Genomic DNA, 24,061 nt, shown 5'->3' on the forward strand with positions numbered 1-24,061 from the left:
TTCTAATTTATGATGTCAGCCTTTTAATGACAGAAAAATAACATTTTGACAAATTAATGCATTGTTAACATCACTTCTCATGTGACGCTACATATGGTCCTCAATGAATATCTGTATATGTAGTTAAGAGCCATTCTCGTAAACATAGTAGGAGACACGGATTACAGCTAGAGGACAAAAAGGTATCATTTCACGTTCTTTATTAGGTGTTCTCAAGGTGCAGTGTCATTGAATAGAGAGGACAAAATGCATGTGAGTTAATAAGTGTTTAACACTCAGTTGCTGGGGATACAGACAGTGATGAGAGGCTATAATCACTGATAACAAAGGCTATAGCCAAAACACTGCAATGACACAATATGAGAGCAGGAAGTCACGTTTACCGACTATATAGGAAGTAAGTTCTTCTTTCCATGTTACCATTTTAATTCACTCATTTCTCTGGCTGGTGAGCGTCATCTTCATCCGGTTTCTGCATCTCTGCGTCCTCTCCGTTTTGCATTTGGTCCGACTCTGCTGATTCCTTATTCTGAGAGGGCCTCAGGAGATATTCCAGCTCTTCTGCACTGATGGCCACCTTCTCTGGAATCAACCACCTCTTGAAGTGTTCGAGAGCACTGCAAAGGGATGAAGGGCACGAATAGTTTAGGGTGTTAACCTCTTAAGCCCCAACGCTCCCTGATGCGGGGGCAAAGGGCAGGAGATCAGTTAGGCTTGGGGCTTAAGAGGTTGCAATAAGAAGCAGGCCATCTCCAGATAACTACTCGACACTTTGAAAGATAAAGATTAAAGTAATTTTGTATTGGGATGAGTAAATGCCACATAAGTCTCTTGAATTTAAGGAAAAGTGGAAACAGTGAGATGATGAGTTATTGCTGTAATATGTTAAGTTAGAAAGACATAGGAAAGAAATGCAAAAATAATACAATCACATCTAAAGATGCAATGACTATTTAAAAATAAAAATAAAAATCCTCCTCCAACAGGATGATTTTTCACATCATGTCCATGTCCTACCTCTCATCCATGTCGCCCCCTTGGAAGAGCTCTGAGGTCTGGGTATCGTGTAGGAACCTATCCCAGCATTCCTTCTTGGCTTGAGACAAGGAGTGCAGCATGTCCCTGGAGGTCACATCACTGGACTGGCCCTTTATCTTCTTCAGGCGGTTTTCTGGAGCAAAATGTAGCCAAAAAATGTCAGTTTTATAGCTTTGATCAAAGTTCCGACAGATTTTGAATTAAGAATCAAAGAAGAGTGTGAGTTTTGGTACAATGTGTCATAAAAGGCCAGCAAAGATCGCAGATATGCAAAATAACCATTTAGAGGTTAAAGGACTGGTTAGGTTGTAACGGATGTAATGAATTTATTTAAGATGAAAATTAAAAACACCTACTGAACAAATAAAACATTTAACTCATGAGAAATAAATAAGTGCTGATCTTTCTTTGATTAGGAAAAAACACCTTCTGCAGCAATCTTGTCTTTTTTAATCATGTGTGAGTACATACTGTCAAGTGTTTTGTAACAACGTTATAGTTTTGTATTTTTATTGGTTGTCATTTTTTATATTTTTGTTTCTGGTTCAGTTTTTTTTTTTTCCCCCCATGAAGTTTTATTTCTATCGCTTTAAGGTACACAGAGGGACTATCGAGAGCGTCCTGAGCAGCTGCATCACTGTCTGGTATGGTAACTGCACCGTATCGGAGCGCAATACACTACAACAGATAGTGAGAACAGCTGAGAAGACCATTGGAGCCTCTCCTCCCTTCATCACAGACACCACTAGTATTGTGGAGGACCCCATACACCCCTCACACACACTCTTCACCCTGCTGCATTTGGCAAGAGGTAACAGGCCCTCACTGGAAGAGTGAAACAGTTCCATCCACCCAGACGTCAGACTCCTGAACACTGACTGACACACTACCACACACACCTCGCTGTCATTGTTGCGCTTTTCTATTGCATTGTTGTGTCTGCACCGTCTTGTGCCTGTATCGTTCTGTTCTGTCTGGTGTTGCACTGTCTTTGTTTAGTTTTTTGCAGTTTTTGCACACTTGCACTTTATGTAGTCCTGTATTGATTGTCTTTTATATGTTATACGTAGCACCATGGTATGGGGCAGAACATTAAACAGTGGAAGGGTGTAATAAAATAATTGACAGATGACACATGCCAAATTTTTGGAACGCCCTTATTCACAAAAGGTCGCCACAGGATATTTGATCAGCAGTTTTTACACCGGATGCCCTTCCTGGCCCAACCCCAGAGGGATCTGTGTCTCCTTCTGGGATCAAACCAGGGATCAGTCACTTGTTAGGCAAATGTGTCAGCCACTACAAAAACATGGAGAATAAATAGGCAATTCAAGCCAGCTATGCTGAAGAAAACTATCTGGTTTCATTTTGCGGGAATTTAGCATCTTATCATTTCCATGCCTCTTGCTGACAGACAGCGAGGAGACAGGAAGTCTGTAGTCTTGAAAAGCTTTTAAAAAAAGGAAATACCTAGAGTGGCTATGTAAATCTCAGAATCCTCCATGGGTTCCCATTTGGCACTAGATGGACTGGTATCTGTCCCATTTGCTTGTCCATTAACCTGCACAGGCGGGTGAAATGAGTCTTTGAAGTCTGTGCTGCTCTCCGGGGTCGCCTCAGTCTGCACCTCCGGCAGGCTGGAGCAGATCTCGGACCAAAGCTCCCCGCTGGACCGAACCTCCTGTTTCTCGAAGTCGTCTATCATTCTGGTGCAGCCAGTGGGTAAAAGAGATGTCGACATCACGGTTTAAAACACACACACAGTGTTACTCTGTTTTTGGACTAAGACCCTTTTCTTTCAGTGACACTTGCGTCAGATGTTTGGAAGGTACATACAATTAAGACAAATCAGAAAGCTGATGGTAAGGTTTACATTTACGGCTAAGCTGGTTGCTGACCAACTACATGGATAATTACTGTGCATTTAAACGTTTTTCGAGCAGTTTGTTACCATAAAGAATAGAAACATAACTTACCTGTGTGGGAAAAACCTCAAAAGGCTAGAAATTAATAACGCAGATATATTATTTTAATGATTAAAGTTTAGCGTTGCTAGCTAAACATATCCATGATCTACAACCTTAAACGACCGACAGCCCACTTCCTCTTTTAGATATATTTGATTAGACGCTGTATCCGCCCGTCAAGCAATTTTGAGAGCTGATTGGTTAGTTTGGGCTTCACATATAAAAGGTTAGTTTCTCATTGGGCTGTGGTTTGCTGAGGAGGGGATTAGGAAATGTGTCTCAGCTGGAAGTGACCGCGGCTGAGCTACCGAGGTAAACAAGGGCTACCGACCTCTACGGAATTTGTTTATATGGGGGGTATTTACTATTTTAAAAAGTGCAATAATCATTTGCAACGGTATAATGATAGTATCCGCTTATAGTGTAACGTAAACTTGCTGTTATAGCCGTTACATGTGCTGCTGTACCGCTCGCTGTCTGTCTGTCAAGTTTACTGTAATTAGTGAATTTGCACTGCCACATTTGGACATCTTACAAATGACCTAAACTGCCCTCTCGATTACCACACGGAGAATACAGCCAGGCCGTTGAATGCATTTTACAGTAATCTGTGTGTCGTGTACTCAGGGTTACAAGCGCTGATCGTCGCGTCCCTGCAGAGAGATTCGGTGTAGGAGATGCGAGCGGCGCTGCGCCTGGCAGTAGTGGCAGTCCCCATGGGTGTGCTGCTGTCCCGGACAATGGCGTGGATGTCCAGCGGCAAAACAAATCCAGAGCTTATCAGCAGGCTAAGGGGTAAAGGGTTTGAGCTTTGATATCTTTGTTGTTGTTTGTGACCTTTCTTGACCTTTCTAAACGAGGGTTGGGACTGTAGTTACATGTTGCACAGGTTGGTTTGGAATCATCATCTCCATTCATTCAACTCAGTATCAATACCTCTTTTTTTCTTCTTTTTCTGCCAGACCATGGCGTGATCCAGAGTGACAGAGTGTTCAATGCCATGCTGGCTACTGACAGAGGACTCTACTCGAGAGACTATCCATATGCAGACTCTCCCCAATCCATAGGTATTTATTTCAGAAGCACTTTCTAAACACATAAATGCATGTTACTGTCAATGCAATAACAAGAGCCTGGGTTTTTTCATCACATTGCATTGTTGAATAATAGCTGTTTTATAGAGAAAGATCTGCTACAACTTTGTTATTAAACGTTGTAATTACAGGCTACAGGGCAACCATCAGTGCACCACACATGGTGAGTAACAAATACTGAACAGTGCTGGGAGGACTAAATGGTTAAACAAAACTTAACAGAAGTTTTCCTGCTGGCTTTACTCGACAGCATGCTCATGCTTTGGAGCTACTAAGTGACAAACTAACTGAAGGAGCGTCGGCACTGGATGTAGGCTCAGGAAGTGGATATCTCACCGCCTGCTTTGCAAGAATGGTGAATTCTGTTAAAAATTTGAGAAGTTTCTTTCTAAATCTTACCACTAGCTAGATGGTTTCACCCATGTATCATGTAACAGAGGTTAAACAGCTGCTTTTTACCATCATATGCAGACAGGGCCCACGGGTAGAGTGGTTGGCATTGAACACATCGACGAACTGGTTCAGATGTCAATCAAAAATGTTCAAGCTGACGACCCGGAGCTGCTGTCCTCTGGACGCATCAAACTAGTTGGTGAGTCAGGAGATGTCAAACTTAAAGTCATGCCACTTTTATCTATTGAGATTTAAAGCACATGGCTGCAAAAAAAATACAATTCATATCTGGGTATGCCCACAGTGGGAGATGGAAGACTCGGCTACCCAGATGGAGCGCCGTATGATGCCATTCATGTTGGTGCAGCAGCAGCCACTGTTCCTAAGGCTGTAAGGACACAGGCTCTTGTCAGAATAAAATGCAATAAAAATAGGCATAAGGCACTCATTCAGCTATAACTGAAGCCTGCAAACAAGGCACAGAAGGCTGTGGTGTATCTACAGCTATATTAAAGTCATTATAACCCAATCAGTTGTCTCTAAAATAACTTTATCAAGTATGTTAAGCTTCGAAGGTACTTGAAATGCATTCTAAAGACAGACTGCGCTGAATTAATGCCATGAATAAAGTGAAAAAGTATGAAACCCTTTTTAAAAATCCTGTCTTTCCTTATGGAAGCTCTTGGAGCAGCTGAAACCAGGTGGGCGGTTGGTTCTCCCAGTGGGCCCTGATGGTGGCAGTCAAGTGCTAGAGCAGTATGATCGGCAGAGTGATGGGAGCTTCCTCAAGAAAGCTTTGATGGGAGTGGTTTATGTCCCCTTGACTGACAAGAGGCACCAGTGGCCTGGGTAAGAAAAGAAAAAAGCCTTAAACCCCTTGAACTCTTACACAAAAAATGAGGAAGTCACCTGTGCCTGCTATCCTTCCTTCTCTCCCCAGAGGTGAGCTCTGACTGCAGTGTGGTTGCCCTTGCAGGAGGTGGCGTTGGTGCTGCGTCTCCGGGGCCCTGTAACACCTCTTATAGTTCAACTGAGCTTCTGTCTTAAGGACCACCTGCTCTGCTAGGTTGTCACCTAGCAACATGAAAGGAGGATATTGCTCTGTTTGCCTGGCCAGATTGTCTTCCAAGGGCGATAAAACAATGAGTGACTAAATAAGTCTTCAGCGGTCTACTGATTAGCCTCTTCCCAGAATCCTGTGATTCATTTAGAGTGATGCAAGTACAGTAGATCACAGTGGGGGGAGGGAGGGCTGTACGCAGTATTATTTCTGGGGAAGTTTGTGAAGTGTAATAATGGGTTTGTTGAGATTACAGCATGAAAAGCTCTAGGATATGTGAATGCTTGTGCTGATTTCAGATGGATGGTAAAATTGTGTGTGTGTGTGTGTGTGGGGGGGGGAATTATTTGGATACATATGCAGTAATACTTGCAAAAGTTCAAACCTGGGAATTTTAATAAACGTTTAGCAAATTGACAAAGTAATATATTTTTGTGGGAAGAATGCTTCTTACTCATTTAACAATATGTGTGTGCAGAATAAATCACATGTGACACTGTAAATATAGAGCAGGGTTAGGAAGTTGTGCCAAAACATAATAATCTGATACATTTTTGGAATCATATAAGTAATGTAATCATATGTAAATATTGGATTTAATAATAAAACCAAGTAAATGAATATTTTAGTGACTGCTGTTATTCCAAAAAGACTGAAAATAAACACATAACTGGGGTAAACAAGCCTTTTTTGAGATGCTGTGCCATAAAGTGATTTCCTGTATTTAAACCATTTTAAATGTCTTTTAGGCCTATAATCTGTCATGAATTATACATTAATTGAGCCAAGAAAACCATTTGAAGGGTAAAAACGAACTCATATCACTATAATGTAGGTGCAGTAACACAGAGTTTTAAAGACACTTGCAAAACAGGTAATTTCTTTATTTTATATATAACTTCATAAATCTATTTAATTACAGTCTATTAAATATAGGCAAACATTATGAAACGCATCAAAAATCACTTTGTGGCACAAAGAAGTATTAAGGGAATTGGTATCGTGAGAAGCTACAAGGACTAGAGCATAGAAACATGATCATGAACAAACACAAACACTGTCATTTATATTTCGTGTGAATAGAACTTAATTTATAACAAAAATACATTTCATGACAAAAATAATACATTAAAACACATAAATAACAACAAACGGTCTACTTTTAATGGTTAAGTGCAAAATGAGATGCAGGATTGGGTTTGATAGTTTGGTTTAAACTTCAGGGAGCGCCGATTGGACTACAAACGTCATCACGGCGCGCGCGTGTGGCGAGAAGGACCTCTAGCTAACGAGCGATGCACGTGAGGGTGCCGTTTGGAAGCTTATTATCTTTCTTTCTGAGTCAGTGTGACGTTCATTGTCGCGGAGTTTATTTTGTTTCTGCCTGCGAGAAAGCGAATCGGTTTCTGAGTTTTCTTAATTCTCCACAGTGTAGAAAGAGCAGCTGGGCTATGGAGCGGGCGGGTATTGAGTCGGGAACACCGGGAAATGTAAACACGCCGGTGCCCTTGGAGCAAACTACAGAGGTAGAGGCGTCAGAAACTGGCAAACGCAAAAACGACGACACGGACGACAAAGAGACAAGCGGCAGAGGTAAGAGACGGAGAGGAGCCGGTGGGAAGAAGCTCCGTCCGGGGGAGAGATATATCCCCCCACCGCAGAAACGCAACCCAGGTGTGAGCTTTAGCCAAGAGCATTTCAACGAGACGTCATACTACTTCGAGGCTGGGCTTCGTAAAGTCTATCCGTATTACTTTGACTTTAAGACCTACTGCAAAGGTCGGTGGATTGGAACGAGCCTTTTGGATGTGTTTAAGAATGAGTTCAGAGCTGAGTCCATTGAGTATTATCAGAAGGCCGCTAAAGAGGGTCGCATCCGCCTCAACGAGACACCTGTGGAGGATCTATCTGTGGTGCTCAGGGTAAGTCTCATAAGTCCATAGTATAACCTATATAGGGGAGGTAAACGGGATCTAGTTAGCACTGACAGTTGCCCCTGTCAGTGCGCCCCAGGGTAGCTGTGGCTACAATGTAGCTGCCATCACCAGTGTGTGAATGGGTGTATGACTGAAAGTGTAAAGCGCTTTGGGGTCCTTAGGGACTAGTAAAGCGCTACAAATACAGGCCATTTACCATTTGTGGGATACTAATACAAGGTATTGACTTTATGCCATGGCTACATTATTCACCAAATTCATGTTGCCAAATGATCAGTCAGTAAAATCTGATTACCTTTGTTCAATATTGTAGCTTGCATTGAAAGGATCAAATATTTGACATGTGGTAGCTGTAAAGAACAACCCTTCATGTCATTAAATTGGTAGCTATCCAAATCTTGATACTCTGATTTCTAAAAATTCACCTGATTGTATTGGATGGCCTTGTTTGAGGTGGGCAAACACTTAAATTTTCCCTCACCATGCACAGAATAATGATCACTTGAGGAACACTGTACACCGCCACGAGCCCCCTGTAGTTGGCAGACCACTGGAGATTCTGGTAGATGATGGCGAAGTGCTTGTGGTCGATAAGCCTGCCTCCATCCCTGTGCACCCTTGTGGCCGATTCCGCCACAACACGGTGATTTTCATTCTGGGGAAGGAGTTTGGCATCTCTGAGCTGCATACAGTCCACAGACTGGACAGGCTCACCTCTGGAGTCTTGCTGTTTGCCAGGACGCTTGAGACCTCTAAGAAACTGGACCAGATGGTGAGAGACAGACAGGTATGTTGAGCATGTTTTGCACTTTTGTGCGAGTCGGTTTTCAAAATGTCTCCACAGGTTTCTTACATCTTCTGTCTCTTTCAGCTTGAAAAGGAGTATGTCTGCCGAGTGGAGGGGGAGTTTCCACAGGATGAGGTGATCTGTGAAGAACCCATCCTGGTTGTTTCTTTCAAAATCGGCCTCTGTCGTGTTGACCCAAAAGGAAAGGAGTGCCGGACCGTCTTCCAGAGGCTTAGCTTTAACGGAAAAACAAGTGTGGTCCGCTGTTTACCCCTTACTGGTCGGACACACCAGATCAGGGTCCACCTTCAGTACCTGGGTTTTCCCATCCTTAATGATCCCGTCTATGGGTCATCAGCCTGGGGTCCTCACAGAGGGAAGGGGGGACTTGTGGGGAAGAGTGATGAAGAGCTTCTGCAGGCGCTGGTAGAAGAACATCGCTCTCAGGAAAATTTTAACATGCTGGATATTGCAGATGACTGCATTGGCATTGCACACAAGGCAGACAAAAATAAAGCCTCTGAGAAAATGGACAAATCAGCTGGAACCGCTGAATCTGACAAAAGCGGAGAAAGTTGTCCAGTACAGGTAGATGCTTGTGGCAGTGACAAGAAGTTAGATTGCATCGAGGCAGTAAATGACAACAACACCGTTAAAGACTGTCAGAACCCTCAACCAGTCAAATCACATGGAAATGAAACTGGGGCAAATGATTCTAGTCAGAAAACTCCCCCAGACCACCTATGTAGTGAATGTAAACTAGTGCGGCCAGACCCCACAGAGAAGGAACTCATCATGTATCTTCACGCTTTACGCTACAAAGGACCTGACTTCGAATATTCCACACAATTACCTGACTGGGCAAAAGAGGACTGGGTGGAGGCAGATTAGAACAGACCAGATGAACGCTGCTGACGGCTTTGACATTTAATCTTCAGACAATCATTAATCCTCAAGGAGATTTTGGTTTTTAATTTTTTTGATTTAGAACCAAAAACAAAAATGTTTTGCTGCTTTGAAAGCAAATATGAGTTAAGATTGGAGTGGTTCTCATTTCACCTTGAGGTCTATTTTAATTTAACATTATCCACAAAGTCTGTAATCTGTCTTGTACCACAGCGAACATTTGAAATAAATCGAAAGCCAGTCTGCAGGAAAATAAAATGTTTTATTTCATTTTTGTGAAAAATCAACATTGACAGCTATAAATAAGAGTGGTGGTGACCTTTATCTTTTTGTTTATAGAAAGCCTGTGATTGATTACCTTTGTCTATAAGGCAAGGTTATTCTGCTGAGTGACCCAAAGTGAAGGCTGGTTAAAGATGTTTGATTATACAGTCAAGATAACACCTCTGCAATGAAAAGTCTTGAAAATAACCTCGCTCATAGGCACATTTTATGGCAAATCTTTCTTCTTAAGGTCCTCGCTGAATCACAGCCACTGCACCTTCAATACTTCTTTGTTTTATACATATAAAGGACCATAAACATATAAAATTTTACTCTTAGGACACTTTTTTTTTTTTTTTGCACATCACAAAATTTCAGCTGCTTTGAAACAACCGTTTGAAAGACATTTGACACATGCTGTTCATGTCATAAATACTGTTAAATGCTTTGCAGTGTGGATAAAGGTCGCCTGTCAGGAGTTTCTCTTAACACTGCAGCCAGATCTGTATGGGAAATTGACTGTTGATGCAGCTGCTTGTGATGGTACAATTACTGCATTTAAAACAGAAATTCAAGCTCCTCCTAATTCTGCTAAGGCTTACTGACATCTGTGGATCCTGAATAGTATGCACCTTAAGTGTATAAACCTTAGTGTTAAGTCTGTTAGACACCACTTTGCCCCTTGGAAATCAGCACGAGTGAACATTACATTGTTTTGGCACTGACACTAGAATAAACAGCATGACCGTTAATTTGAAAGTGAAACATTAAAAGCAAGCCAAGACACCACACATGATACACACTGCGAACTGTAGGTTAGTGATTCTCTACATTATCATCACAAAAGACATACTGTACATGTTATCCCCACAGAGTGCAGAACCCACTGACAGTTGTCTGCTTCTCTAAACGTGATAATGATTGAGTCATGCTCATAAACTGTTTGCGGCTTTGCGCGCAGGCACACCCCACGCAGCTCTGTCTCTTTATATCTCACATTTAAATCTATGAGTGCATATGGCTCATAGGGGTCAATCCCAGCTTGGAGAAACCCAGTCTGTGCAGAGCGTCCAGGTTCAGAAGTTAAAAAGTTCCAGGCACAAAGTAAGTTCTGCAGGCAGCAGGTGCAGCACTCGGATAGTTTCTGTGTCGATGACGAGCTGCAGTTAATATTCAAATGTGGCATTTGTTTAAAACTGTGGCTGGATAGAAAGCTTCATCTTTTGCTGTCATGCTTTCAGTTTTAACCTTTAGCTGAAGACACGCTCATGCTCTGACCTCATTTGTAACAAACGATGAAACAAGACTGGACAAACATGCTGTCGTGTTACATTTGCAGTTGGCTTGTATTTCCTTTGTGTAATATACAAATGTAACAATGTATGCTCCTTTTTCATCAACTGTGATTGTATAAGTTCAGTTGTTTTGGTTTTAATTTTTTTATATGTATAAATTAAGAGTCAGATCCACAGTGTTTTCAAGATTTTCTCCAGCTTTCTTTAACAAGTATCTTCCCGCTGTCCGTCTCTCTTTATCCAAACATCTGGTAAGTCTGGCTTACTGTTGGGTAAAATCACCACTTCCTCGCTGTGGCTGGTGCGACGCTTGCCGCAAGTCTCATAAACGATTTCTTTCAGTGAGAGACGAAGTGCATCTCTCCTCCCATTAAGGTGTCCTGGCTGTAAGTGGACCTCCGCCTCTCCTTCTTGCTGCTGTGTGTTCGAAGATCCTGGTTCGATGTCACTGAGGCACGTTTCGCAGGACTCCTCCAGACCCTCACAGGAGCTCTGAGACAGGGAGAGGTGACGTCCTTTATGTGAGCGATGAGGGTGACAGCACCTCTCCCCTAAGGTATTTTCATCCTTGCAGAGTGATGACTGGTCAGTAGTCTCCAGTGTATGGCTGATGATGGTCTCCTCCATGCTTGATGATGAGGATGATGTATTGCTCCAGTGTTTCACCCTGACAGACTGACTCCTGCAGGTTTTACACAGCAACTTGTCCTTAGCTACATCTTCTTCAGCCAGGCCTGGTGGGCATAGAGTGTTTTCTTTGTAAGGAGATGAGGTCTGGACGGCTGGTGGTGGTTGGCAGATTTTCTGTTGATGGCTACATGTCTCCTCACTCTCCCCATCCATGGTATTCCTTGCCACATCTCCCTCACAGTACTCAATCTCATCAGAAAGCACAGAGGGCCGGTTTGACAGTTTACTGGTGCAGGTGCTGTTCTCAAAGCTGTCACTCAGGCGATAGGCCAATGGCTGCAGCTCGTACTGCTCGGGCCCTCGATTCCCGCAGCCACTTCCTGCAGTCTGTTTCTGCCTGTGCTGACGATGGTTGGGATAGAGATAACCGCCTGCTTCTTTGTCATAACTCCTCCTCACTCTAGATTTACCAAATGCCCCGTTAGCCGCAGAAGTCGACAAAGAGCCAGGATCAGAACAAGAAGAAAGCATACCGTCCGTTTGGTCGGAAAAACACGGCAGCGTGATCATTCCACAGTTTTTCTGGGGTCCACAAAAACAGCACAGGGACTGGAAAAAGAAGGTTGCAAATCCACACGCTACACATTTGACCAAAAACAGAAAAATCCCAAGCTTTCTGAAGAACAAGGCCGTGGCAGGTAACATGATGATCCCTATGAAGAAAAAAGCACCAGAAACTATTGCTACAGGACATCCCATCCTTTTAGTGGCATGTGCTACTTTCCCAATTTTATCTGAATGTGGAGCTAAGCTGTAGGATATGCAATAGTTGGCAATAAAATCGACTGACAGCCCTGCGGCAGATGATATAAACAGAGCCTCTGTGCCACACAGCTGCCATTCAAGAAGAACAAGGAGGCCGACAGTGACAAACACACTGCCTCCTACGGCTATTGTTCCATATATGCTCAGTGGAATATTCCATGTGGTTAAAAGAAGCAAAGCACATGTGAGTGCTACTGAAAAGCCAGCTACTACTAGAGTCTCTGAGCTTAAAGACTGCTGCAGGTCAAAAAGAGACAGCTGACTGATGAACCAGCCGTTCTCCAGCCCTTGTGGTGCTCCTGATATCTCTCTGTTAAACCATGTCAGGATTTCTCTGTAAAAAACACTGGTTCTGCTAAAGTTGAAGCTGTAGAAGTATGTAGTTTTGAATGCCAGCACGAGGGCAGCAACCCTGCCATCTGGCTGGAAGTACACCCCTCCGCTGTGTGCCAGATGGCCCTCGGCATACCTCTCTGCCAGCATCATGCTTAGGCAGTTCTCAAAAACGCTGGGAGGGTAGGGGAATGGGATGTCATTACAGCAGAAATGAAGGGCGTCATCGCTCTCTGAGCACCTCCTGACAGATATCCAGTGTATTAGCTGCTCTACGAGGCAGATATTACCTGTCATTGCATCTTTATCTTCAGGTGATGAAGGAGAGTGAAAGCTTTGGTTCTGAACCCGTCCACACAGCTCCCGCAACCAAACCTGAGCATCAGGTCGGCTCATGTTAAAGTCAGGGTCAAGAACTAAAGAGCCATTGCTTCTTGGGTTAAAGTGGTCTCCGTTGTCAGTCGGTTTGATGCCCCAAACAAGCATCAACGTAACAGGCTTATCCTCTCCATTTCTCTGCCTCTCAAACATGAACATGTGATGGTACTCTGCGTCATATCGCTCAAATGGGTGACTGGAGCGGAACAGTTGGGTGACCCTGCTCTCAAGAGCTGGCAGCTTCATGCCCGGGTCTATGCATGACATGTACATGCCTCCAGCAGCGAGCACTGCAAACCAGCAAACCCAAATGTATCTAAACTTTACAACTCCACAGGGCAGGATTTTCAGAAATAATAAATTGGAGGTGTCAGTGAGACCACGATTTAATTCTCTCAGCTTCTGCCCAAGGCTGAAGAGGCATCTCTTGCGTGAACTCGTGTCCCAAAAGCCACCAGTGCTTTTGGAGCAGCAGGGGTTCCATCCTTGCGCTGCCGCAGATGCAGAAGACATTTTTGTGTAGCGCTCACGCAGAATGAACGAACACGGCAGCCACACCAATGCCAAGAGGGAGCTGATTACAGAGGCAGTTCCGAGATAAATGGAGAAGCATCTGATTGCTGTGATGCTGCTGAGATAACCAGAGAAAAAAGCTGCACTGGAGGTCAGCCCTGATGCTAAAATCAAATAGCCTACTTCCTGCAAAGCTCTGTTTACTCTCTTTTCCAGGGAAGCTGAAGGATTTTGGGATAGCTGCAGATTCCAAAAGTCAGTAAAGATGAAAACCTGATTGGAGCAGCTTCCCAAGAGAATAAGAGCTGCTGACAGGTTGACCAGAGGAAAGAAAGTCAGACGAAATGCTACTTTGTAGAAAAAATAGGATGTTAGAAGGGAGCCGGTGATTGCTATTACAGATAGCGCTACTATGAAGAGCGAGTGGAGGTATAGAGCCATAGTGAACAGAAGTGATACAACAGCTAGGAAAGGGTAAACTGAATCTCTTGTCAGGTAATACTCAAACAGAGCCTGCTTAATGCCAAAGTCTATGCCAGTTATAGTCGTATTATTGTAGGTTAGATCCCTGCCTTCAAGGCTATTCATGTATATCTCCATCATATGTTCTCCTTTGTCTACAGGTAGGAAAAGAAGACTGTACTTCAGTGTGGGAATTTGGTATTCAACAGTCTGCGGTCCAAGAAAGTCTTTGTCAACCAGAAAGTGCAGGATTTGAAACACCACGCGGGATTGTTTGCAGCGGGAGGGAACCGAGGAACAGCTGCCATGTTTGGGTCTCTGGGCACAGGCTTCAACTAGATGTCCTTCATGATAGTATGGCGCACATTTCCGCAGAAGGTTCAGAGACTCAGAAACCTGGTATGAGAGAAAGACAATGGAAAATAAAACCACAAGATAACACAACAGAACTGAGGTATAATTAAGTGCTTACTGAGTTTGCATTGCTCACACATATCCATGCTCCTTTAACCTTTTGTAAAATAAGCACATTTTATTTCTGAAAGAAAATTAAATGCCACGTCACAGGGATATCTGCATAATAATGCTTTACCAGCTGATGTCCTCAGTTGGACAACAGTCGACTGACCAACTACACTCACTACAGACGAACAGCAGCCAGAGTTGTTTGCCCTGCAGTGGCCTCCGTAGCTACAATTATGCACTTGATTGGAATCTACTGACATCTAAAGGTGAGATTTCACACACAGTATATTTAAACTGAACGTGGTTTAATTTGATTTTTGCTCATTATGACTGGAGGTGCAGTTAAAAGCTTGTAATGGTCAACTTTCTGCTTGGGTTACTTTACCAAACAACTCTGAGGACAAGATCAGGTTTTCAAATGTCTTCTTGAACGTGACAAGACATCCACCTACAAAGTACAATTTACAAAATAAAAAGGACTGGTCTGATGAGCTGATATCCCTTTGCCTGTTTTATTTTGTTTTGTTTTATAATTTTGAAAATGAGAAGAAAGCTTCAGTACTTGCTGTGAGGTGAGGCTGAGGCAGCGGGAGGCATTAGTAAGGACTGCCAAGTAATTCCCCAGAGACCAGCTTGGACAACAGCCGCTCTTGGACATTCCCTCAGCCTTCACCCTCACATGCTGCTGGCACAGGTCCTGGAACTGGGCCTGGGAGCGAATCTGTTTCAAAGGAGGCAAAGGTTTTTTTGAATGCATGCCCAGATTTAAAGCTATTTCATAAAAAAAAAGAACTAATTTCACACAAGATGATGTAGAGTGATTTTTATTGGAGGAGATGGATTAAAATGTGGAACACAGCCACTGTATTAAACTGAAAAAGTGAGAGAGAGGAGACGATGACTAAATGTTTCAGCAAAGTTGACAGAGAGGAGTGAGTAGAACATGACGAACCCTGGATTGTTCCATCTCACACATGGCGTGGATCGCCTTCAGACTCCAGAGACTGGCTGAGTTTTCTGATCGAAACACCAGCTGGGCAAAACGCTCGCCTGTGTGGAGAGAGACAGATGGAGTCTCCATACAGGAACAAGATGACCAGCCGTGATTCCTCAGTTCACAGGGGTGGTCAGAAATGCTCAGAATGTTTGCAGACCCTTGTCAAGGGCTCTGAGGTATGAATCCTTAGGGATGAAAGCAAGCAAACTACATATTTTGTGTGTTTTATCCTGGCGTCAGTGTTGGATCTGAATAGAAATTAGCCAACTTCAATAAAATGCAAACCTAGGGCTTGGGATTGCTAATAAATCTATTTAGGGAGCTTTCCGTATTTTAAAAAGAAGTCTTTGATCTAACAGAAAACTATATCAAAGCAGAGCTTAAAGAAGAAAATCAGGAATACCATTCCCAAAGAATAGCTCTCAAAAAACTTCTTTGATCTGCAACTTTTCTTTGTGAACTTGTATTTAAGTGGTCACTTTTATGTTGTTTATGTCTTTCATTCTAAGTTTGCAGAGACCACTAATGACTCTTTACTAAGCTCCAGTGTTTTTCCCAACATTCACAGTTTTTAAATACAGTTTATAGAGGTGGATTAAATTGAAATGAATCGGCTGCATTCACATATGCATAGTTATCTCCTTTTAATTTTCTAATGTTTAGTTTGTCATGGCCAGCATAGATACATATTACTCTTAACCCTTGTAGATCTACAGTGTGAAAACAACGAGATTTCATTTGTTTAAGTTTTAAAAACATAAAAGTTTATTTTACTGAAAAGCTTAAACTGATCAGGGTTTTCTCACCTGGAGAATCGCAGAGGAAGGTGTCTAGAGTGGAGTCCCTGGCCAGCATCCTTTTCATTCGAGCTTTGGAGGTGTCGTGGCCACTGCTACTTTCTCTGCTGATAGTTCCTCCAAATCTAACACATATAAAACCAGACAGATGCCCTTTTTAGCATTTTGATTTTAACATTTTTTTAATTTGCAATATTTTTTTAGCACTTGGGATAAGCACAATAGACACTAGCTGTTTGTTTTTCCATTATTATTCATGCTGCTTATTTATAAACTCAGTGGGAATACTGCAAAGTTAGGATTCAGTTAAAGTCCAACATTCATTCTTCCTCTGTCTTGGATTTCTCTTCCATAAACTTCCATAAGAGGTAGATGTGAGAGTGTGAATGGTTGTCTACCACTCTGTGTTAGCCCTGTGTTACACACTGTTCAGGTTGTGCTCTGCCTTAAGGATCCAACATAACTTAGTAAGGCCCAAATTAATTATTGTTTTATTATTTCCCAATACAGAAACCAGAACTTGAAAGAGGGTGTGCATTCTTTTTGTAATGACTGTGTGTAGTGTGTCTGCATACAGTCACTATTGCCAAAGCTTTTACTGCAAGTAATTATAATAATATGTTATCAGTCTTCAGGTTGCTCAAATCCATTTCTACAGCAGCACATCTGTGCGTCTGTCAGTGGTGCAGTCTGTGCTTCACTCCGCGAAAACCTTCTGCTGACCTTTTACTGAGCTGCTGTGGTAAAAGAGACAGTTTTTTCCCAGGGCCAGTGTTCTCCTGCAGCTTGGACAAGCTCGACATGCGAACTCCGATGTATGTTCCTCGTGGCTGAAAGCCCTGTAGAAAGAGAGCACTTTCAAACACAAGCAGACATCACAGTGAAAGGCAGTACAGATGCTGTTACCATTTAACAAAATGCATCCACTGATATAATCAGCATCAAGCAAATTAAATGCTGTCTAATAAACATGTATATACGCAGCCTGTATTTGCTTATATTTTTACTGAGTGGTGTTTATAAAAAGAAAGCAGCACTCTTATCATTGGCATAATCGTACTTCTTTTCTTATGTAAATCATTTTTAGCTTTGCCGTTCATGATTCATTGTTGTGAGTCGCTTGTTGAGACTTGAGAATGATTTCTTAATCAGTGTTTATCCTGTAAACATGCATCTCAAAGGTGAGAAGGTGTATTTAATTAAGATGACAGCAAGTGTGATCTAATTCAGAGCGGCTCATTGAATCTGAGATTAGACTGAACTAAAAGGATATGGCTGAAATCATGAGTCATTAGCAGAACAGTAATTAACCACACTCAGCCTAAGGTGGTGAAGGATGTTTGTGTTGTTGATTTAACAGAACCTGACAGTAGAGATACATGTGCTGCAGCAAGAAAATTAGGATTAAAATTTGAAGATTGCTTGTGTGTACAGGCTTGAGTGTTCTTGTTTTCATGGCCTAGTGGGGACTTTAAACCAATTGTAAAGCAAACCATGGGGGCCTTCTCTGACTAAATTTTGACATAAAGGATGTACACTCTGGAAGAGACTACTAGCAATGGGGAAGGCATAGATCATGAAGTCACAGTTGGAGCTAGGGAATGCATTTAATGAATATTAAAATTTGTGAGTGTGCACATGTATTTGAGACTAACCAGTAATGGGTCAGAGAAGTCTGGCAGTGGGCCAATCAAGAATGCAGCCAGTGAGCATCCCAGCAACAGCACAGCACAACCAATCAGAACCGCCAACGGGTAGTCCACTATCACCTGGGAATAACTGTTAAATAAAATACCGCAAAAGAATCAGGCTGTGTCGCTGAAGAAAAGAGAATCATCATGATGAAATTAAGAGAGACCTGCAGTACTTTTGGGCTTTTAAGATAAAAAAGGGTTTTCACACTTACTTTCTAAGGATACAGTACAGTCCCCCATCCCTGTTCACAAAAGAAAACTGTTATCAGTAACAAAAAAAATAATTATTATCATTATAATGACTCTGTGCACATGTGGGAAAAAACAAGCAAATTTGTTGATTCATTTTCTTCTATAAGAGCTCTGACCTCATCTAACCAGCAGCTCTTACACAAGCCTAAAACCAGATTAAAACAGAGAGGTGATCGAGCTTTTGCAGAATCAGCAACACATCTATGGGATAATCTACCTATCTTCATATCCACACAGCTCCGGCGGTACACATTTAAATCTTTATTATAAACACATTTATTCTCCTTGGCAGTGTAACATCCACTTAAAGGATTGCATTTTATGGTCTGTTTTTATTTTGATTTCATTTTATTGTTATCTTATTTTATTTATTGTCCTTTAATGTTATGTATTGCTTTCAATTTTTTCTGGATTTCAGTGTAGTTTTCTTGGGGCAATATGCTTTTAATGTACAGTGCTTTGGTCAACTCTATTGTTTTAAATGTGTCATATAAATAAATGTGACTTTTGACCTCTTCCCACAAGGTAGTTGAGACATGTATTAAGTATGAAGCTATGGCCAAGCACAAGTAAGCCGAAAAGGAACGAAACAGCAGATTTGTCTCTCTTTTTTTTTTTCTTTAATGTAATCAAATCCGACTGTCGGCACCACTGAAGCTCTTTAATTCTCCAGTTTGTTGAATACACACACAAAAAATTGAAATGCAGACAATGACTTTTGAACTATCTACTTTCAGGTAAAACAGCCAAAAAAAGCCAAAATATATTTTCCAAAACACACCTTACTGTCACCACATGTTGCTGCTTTGGTTTCTGTGTCCCGCCTTCATTTGACCCGTGCAGCCAGTGACATCTCACCGGTCCATGGCAGGATGACTGATGGGCAGAACCACAGCTGTGTCCCACTTTTACAACAATTCCTCCTTCATCATTAGGAACGCTGGTGTTTGAATGACAGCTGTGGCAGGCATTTGATTTGATTGGCCCACAGTGACTGCAGTGTGGACATTTTAGAAGCTGGGGACTCTGGGGAACCTAAAGGAGGAAGGAAGATAACAATATGACTGTTGATGTCACTGCCTTCCAAATCCACCACCTTATTTAATGCATCCCTATATATGCTAAGGTATACTTGGTGATAGAGCTGAAAGGAAGAAGAGGGTCTGCCAAGGCTGCTGCAGCTGTCACATAGCTCCCCTTCAGGCTGGATGACAGTCAACTGGGCCTCAGCAGAGCTGTCAGGGGGGCACAGAGAAACTGTCGGGATCTCACTAAGGAGAGACGTCGGATGGGGAGAAGAGGAAGACAATGAAAATATAAAAATATGGAAATATATTAACAGGAGAGAGGATATGATTGACAGTGGTAGCAGTGAAAGAAGCAGCAGCTCTTTTCAAATGAAGGTGCAAAAGTTCAGCTTGTAAACAGTGACTGACAACTCAGTTTCTTGAATGCACTTCTTGCCTTACTTCATCTGATTTTCAACGGCGAATTGAGCAGCCCAGCTGAGCTAATGAGGTAAGGAATGGATTTCTGGATAACATGCTGTAGCCACTGGAAGGAAGAAGGGCCAATTAAAACAGAAGGTAGGAGGAAGGAGAAGGAATCGAGAATGAGCGAGAGAGTGAGACTTTTTTCACTTCATGTCACCATCATTGGGGTAGGTGGTTATTTAGGATGGCACACAAGACAAGACTGAGGGATGGTTCGTGGCTAACGGCAGCATTCAGTAGTTGTTTTTATATTTTTCTCATTTTGCAGCGCTTGTGAAAACTGTCTGTCTTTGGTCATGTTAAAAGCATTCTTCTGTGGATAGCTGTGTCGGTTTATTGCATTCACCACTTTAGCCCACACAGTTATGGAAAGGCTCACATGTCCGCTTGTTTAGTTCCCTGAAGATGAGTCCTACTGACTTCCGTGATCCTTTGAGTTTTTTTCAATGACATTCACTTAAGCCACTTTTTTTTTCTTTTCTTTCCATTTCTATTTTTATTGGGCATCATGGTTCTAATCTGGGACCTCCCCAGCAGCAAGGCCTGACTACAAAGCAAAGCAGAACAGAGCAGGCTGTAATGACAATGGACAATGACAGAGATGATAGGGATTAAAAAAAGGAGTAGCTAGGAAAAAAGTGGGTTGCAAAGCGTCTTGTAATGGGATTCTTGGCTGTGCTTGACCTTATAGCCTGCCTGCACTAATGCTCTGTGTTATTCTATGGATTGTCATGAAATATAAAGACAGTGTTCACAAAAAACAACAACTAAACTAATTACACAGTGTGGCTGTAGACTCTTGTTTTATATTCCATTCCTCCTCTATCACATGTCCTTAAAATCATTCATTCATTTAGTTTTATTTCACTTTCTACCCCCAAAATTACGTTACATAAAAACAACAGAAAATAAAGAGACCTAACAGGATAGCTGCGTATTCCTTTGGCTGTAGCTCAGGAAAGTGGGCATGAGCTCCTTAAAGTCAACCACATGCTTGTTTTTCCACGCAAGACTGGATGCAACCGCACTTCCTGCCTAGTCACCATGGCGACAGAGTAAGTCAACAGAGCTTAATTGACCTCACAAGGTTTTATTTGCATCTCATAATAAGGAGAACAAATGATGATGAGCAGTCTGCTGAATTGGTAAACATAAGCAGAGGGATTATGGAGTTTATTAGTGGAGCCAAGTGAAGAAGAAAACCTCAGAGTTTTGTCTTCATGTTACAATAAAATTGTGTTATGACCTAAATAATAAATACCCCGCAAAGTCCTCAGAAGCTCTTAATCGCAAAGCATTTGTTCATCTACTAGTTTGACCTATTTAGACGCTGACGTGAGTGAATAAACAAACAAAATGAAGCTACTTCAGAGTGTAAATACTTTATTTTCACTGTAATCACAAGAAACTCAGTCCATCCAGTGTTTCACTACAGCTTAGAATTGATGCAGGAATATAATTAAAGATACTAGGAGACACTGCCTGGCTGCCTCTTGACCACAGGGTGTGGGATATCAGTGTTTGACCCTGAGTTTTCATCTTAATGGTTTCCACAGAGCTGGCCAACCCAGGCAAACACACTAACAAAGGAACTCAATTCTGGAGCTTATCAATAATTCAGCGGACGAATACAAAAATACATCCAAAAAGGTGTCACCAAGCTACTCCCGACACCTAGGACAAAAATGGGAAACTGGCAGCGTGCCCTGAAATCAAAATGACCTCATAAATCAGAGTTTACATCAGAACAGCAGAGTGCACAGCTGAAACAAAAGCTGCTCGTTTTTCACCGTGCACACACTCTGTTGCCAGATTATTAGTCCTCTTAAAATAATGAAGTCTCATATAACAACTATAAATAATCAGTGATGCTAGACCATGTCATTAATTATTAGAAACCCCTCTTATTATTACATCTCAGACTCATCGGAAAATACAGCCAGCACCAAGCAGTTTCAGCAAAAACTGATAACTGTGACTTGAGGAAGGTGCTGGGTATTTCTGGGCTGTTATTAGACTTCCATTACAATGACATACGAATGAATAGTTTAAATTAGAGTTTATTAATTTTTCAAGCTTCAAATTTATCATGTTAATTTTTTTAAAAACGTAGAGTTGAAATTGTAATGTTTCGCCCTCTGAATGAAGTGGAAAAGAAGCACAAATCAGGTTTGCGCTTCTGTACAGTCCTTCATATGACTGCTGAGTGTGTGATATTGAGTTGGAAACTGAGTGTATAAAATCACCTTAAAGTTGTTCAAAGGTGGCCCCGGGAGGAACCAGAATATCTCTAAGGCTTAAAGGCTGTCAGCTGTACTTTCTGTCTCTCTCTCCAAACATTTCCCTTTAGATCTTTGTCTGTTTTCTTGTCTACAGCACGCTTCGTGCATCAACTGTCTGGATGTCAGTCAATGTCATGTCTCTCAAAATTTCCTAACCTGACAATCACGCATATAGACACGCTGAAGAACTGTGCAAAAGCACACTCTGTATGCAGAGTGCTGACTGTTAACCTTTAAAAGCCTGAGGTGTCATTAGAGTAAAAATGTGATGCTCTGTCTCTGCATATAGGTGACAAAACCAAGTGAGGAGTGTTCATGGAGAGAGAAATAATAATAATAATAATACTAATAATGTGGCCTGTTGCTGAGCTGAAGGGTGACAGGTCTCAGCTGTTTCCAGCCCTGCTTTCATGTTTGAAGCCTCTTATCCATTAGATTTTTTTACAAGCTGAGAACAAAGTGAGTGACAGGGTGACATCAGTGACCCAAAGAACCAGTTTGACTAAAGCAGCAGGATGACACTGAACAGATCGCAAAGAGCTCCAGCCAACTATTTATGAGCTGCTCACTGAATCCTGCAAATCTGTCAGAAGCAGAAAGGGAACGGTCTTTTGTATGGTGGTAAATTAAAGTAGGCACTCAGGGTACTAGCTCTGAGTATCATAAAGCACTTATATGGAGTGTGCTATCACTGAAAACGCAGTGATTCAATATAAATTCTTAAAACTAAGACAGCAGCATATATGTTGTTGCAGTAATGTTGAAACACAAGAACAACAACAGCAGCAGCAGGAATCCTGTCGTGTACTGTTCCCACTGTCTACAGCAGAAACAGCTGGGTTCAGTAACCCACCATTCAGCGAAACTAGCAGCAGCCAGGGGGGTAAAAAACACACACACACCTTGATGTCTGCTTTTAACATCCATTCATTTTCGCTACTGATCAAGTTACACAGTAAGCTTTTGGACGTTTCCACAAACAAGAAAGAAAAAACAACAACCCACCTTTTACAAGCCTCCCGAATTTCCTTTTCATCTACAGGAGAATCAACCATTACTATCGCGTCCGTGCTTTCTCCTATTATTGAGCAAGCATCCATCCTCCTCCCGATCCGCCTTTTTCTTTCTGATTATTTAAAAAAATATATATAAATCCCTTCTAATATCAGATCGGGTTAACTAAACGGTTAATTTTCTATCTGCCAGGACTGAGTCCACGAGGATCAAATGCTTGTTTCTGGGGCTTCTACTACAGAGCAGCACTAGGGCTGTTTGGGTTAATCTGCCCCGAGCTGCGCTCTGATTGGCGGAGCCCCGGTGATGCTGAGGAGGCTGTATGGTCGCTGTCCAACTGGCCGCGGTGCTGGAGCACCGACCGAGTGAAGGGTGGTGAGCCTCGGTGGCTGATTAAGCGGCTCAGACAGGAGCTACAGCTGCTCATTATGAAGGTGCACAGGCAGAGATGCTGCACTCAATTAAAACAATAGCTAACTGCTGCTGATCACAGCAAAGCTGAGCATAAATCACCGCCGGGTGAAATACTCTCCTCCTTAACGATTTAAAAAGAAGGGACTAAGACAATCAGTACATTATTCATTAATTTTAAATAATGACGTGCTTTAGTTAGAGGAAAACACTTAAATGCATGTTTTTACTAGAAATGTAAGTGGAAATTGCACCAGTCAGTTAGAATGTATAAAAAAGATTTAAGCCCTGTCCCTTCATTGTCTTTGCTGCATTACAGTAATCAAGGATGCTTTCATAAATTATGTATGAAGAGGTTTGCAACCAGCGGTTACATTAATACCATTTGGGAGAGTGATGATTCATAGATCAGTAATTAGCCGTTAATAACAGCACCTTTCATTCTTGCCAGATTTTGTGAAATCTCTTTTAGTGGTTTGATACCAATGCTAACTTGATGTATCAAATTGCTCCAAATAATGAATTATTAAAACATCCAGATGTTTATGCCTCATCGGAATGAAAGAAAAGCGTTGTGGCATAACGTATGCAATCATTATCACTGAAATTAAAAAGAAATAAATACATGTGAATAATATTCCTAAAGATTAGGCTTATCTCCTACTTTTAGGTTCGGTTTAAATAAACCTGTGACTCTGTCTGTCCTTTAAATTATCTTCATATCAGTCTCGTGGAGTCTTTCAAATACCTGGAAGGTATTTTGCTTGATACCTG

The 24,061-nt window shown here is 41.9% G+C and overlaps 4 protein-coding genes across 5 annotated transcripts; 2 read left to right on the plus strand and 2 right to left on the minus strand.

The window, feature by feature from the left end:
- On the minus strand, nucleotides 1-3,167 carry ccdc32 (coiled-coil domain containing 32). The gene is made up of 4 exons (XM_026152573.1): nucleotides 3,015-3,167; nucleotides 2,509-2,744; nucleotides 1,018-1,171; nucleotides 1-617 (listed from the first exon to the last, which is right to left on the minus strand). Exons 2-4 carry the CDS (start codon nucleotides 2,741-2,743, stop codon nucleotides 434-436), a joined length of 573 nt encoding a protein of 190 aa, XP_026008358.1. The 5' UTR covers nucleotide 2,744; nucleotides 3,015-3,167; the 3' UTR covers nucleotides 1-433.
- Nucleotides 3,168-3,231: 64 nt separating this feature from the next.
- On the plus strand, nucleotides 3,232-6,173 carry pcmtl (l-isoaspartyl protein carboxyl methyltransferase, like). Of its 2 annotated transcripts, none has more exons than XM_026152572.1 (9): nucleotides 3,232-3,317; nucleotides 3,633-3,800; nucleotides 3,968-4,072; nucleotides 4,231-4,262; nucleotides 4,350-4,454; nucleotides 4,571-4,691; nucleotides 4,797-4,882; nucleotides 5,172-5,341; nucleotides 5,433-6,173. In XM_026152572.1, the coding sequence occupies exons 2-9, from the start codon at nucleotides 3,683-3,685 to the stop codon at nucleotides 5,443-5,445; spliced, it is 750 nt and encodes a 249-aa protein (XP_026008357.1). In that variant the 5' UTR covers nucleotides 3,232-3,317; nucleotides 3,633-3,682; the 3' UTR covers nucleotides 5,446-6,173. The 2 variants fall into 2 exon arrangements, with proteins under 2 accessions (XP_026008357.1, XP_026008356.1); XM_026152571.1 differs by having other exon boundaries at nucleotides 5,469-6,173.
- A 620-nt stretch (nucleotides 6,174-6,793) lies between these two features.
- On the plus strand, nucleotides 6,794-9,440 carry rpusd2 (RNA pseudouridine synthase domain containing 2). The gene is made up of 3 exons (XM_026152369.1): nucleotides 6,794-7,474; nucleotides 7,980-8,276; nucleotides 8,361-9,440. Exons 1-3 carry the CDS (start codon nucleotides 6,848-6,850, stop codon nucleotides 9,165-9,167), a joined length of 1,731 nt encoding a protein of 576 aa, XP_026008154.1. The 5' UTR covers nucleotides 6,794-6,847; the 3' UTR covers nucleotides 9,168-9,440.
- disp2 (dispatched RND transporter family member 2) lies at nucleotides 9,431-23,148 on the minus strand. Its single transcript, XM_026152368.1, has 10 exons — nucleotides 22,868-23,148; nucleotides 19,220-19,358; nucleotides 18,869-19,122; nucleotides 18,048-18,077; nucleotides 17,797-17,920; nucleotides 16,865-16,980; nucleotides 16,151-16,266; nucleotides 15,300-15,397; nucleotides 14,910-15,068; nucleotides 9,431-14,278 (listed from the first exon to the last, which is right to left on the minus strand). The coding sequence occupies exons 1-10, from the start codon at nucleotides 22,960-22,962 to the stop codon at nucleotides 10,946-10,948; spliced, it is 4,464 nt and encodes a 1,487-aa protein (XP_026008153.1). The 5' UTR covers nucleotides 22,963-23,148; the 3' UTR covers nucleotides 9,431-10,945.
- Between the last annotated feature and the right edge of the window lie 913 nt (nucleotides 23,149-24,061).

Source organism: Astatotilapia calliptera, chromosome 19, assembly GCF_900246225.1.
Source record: "Astatotilapia calliptera chromosome 19, fAstCal1.2, whole genome shotgun sequence".
Taxonomy (NCBI): domain Eukaryota; kingdom Metazoa; phylum Chordata; class Actinopteri; order Cichliformes; family Cichlidae; genus Astatotilapia; species Astatotilapia calliptera.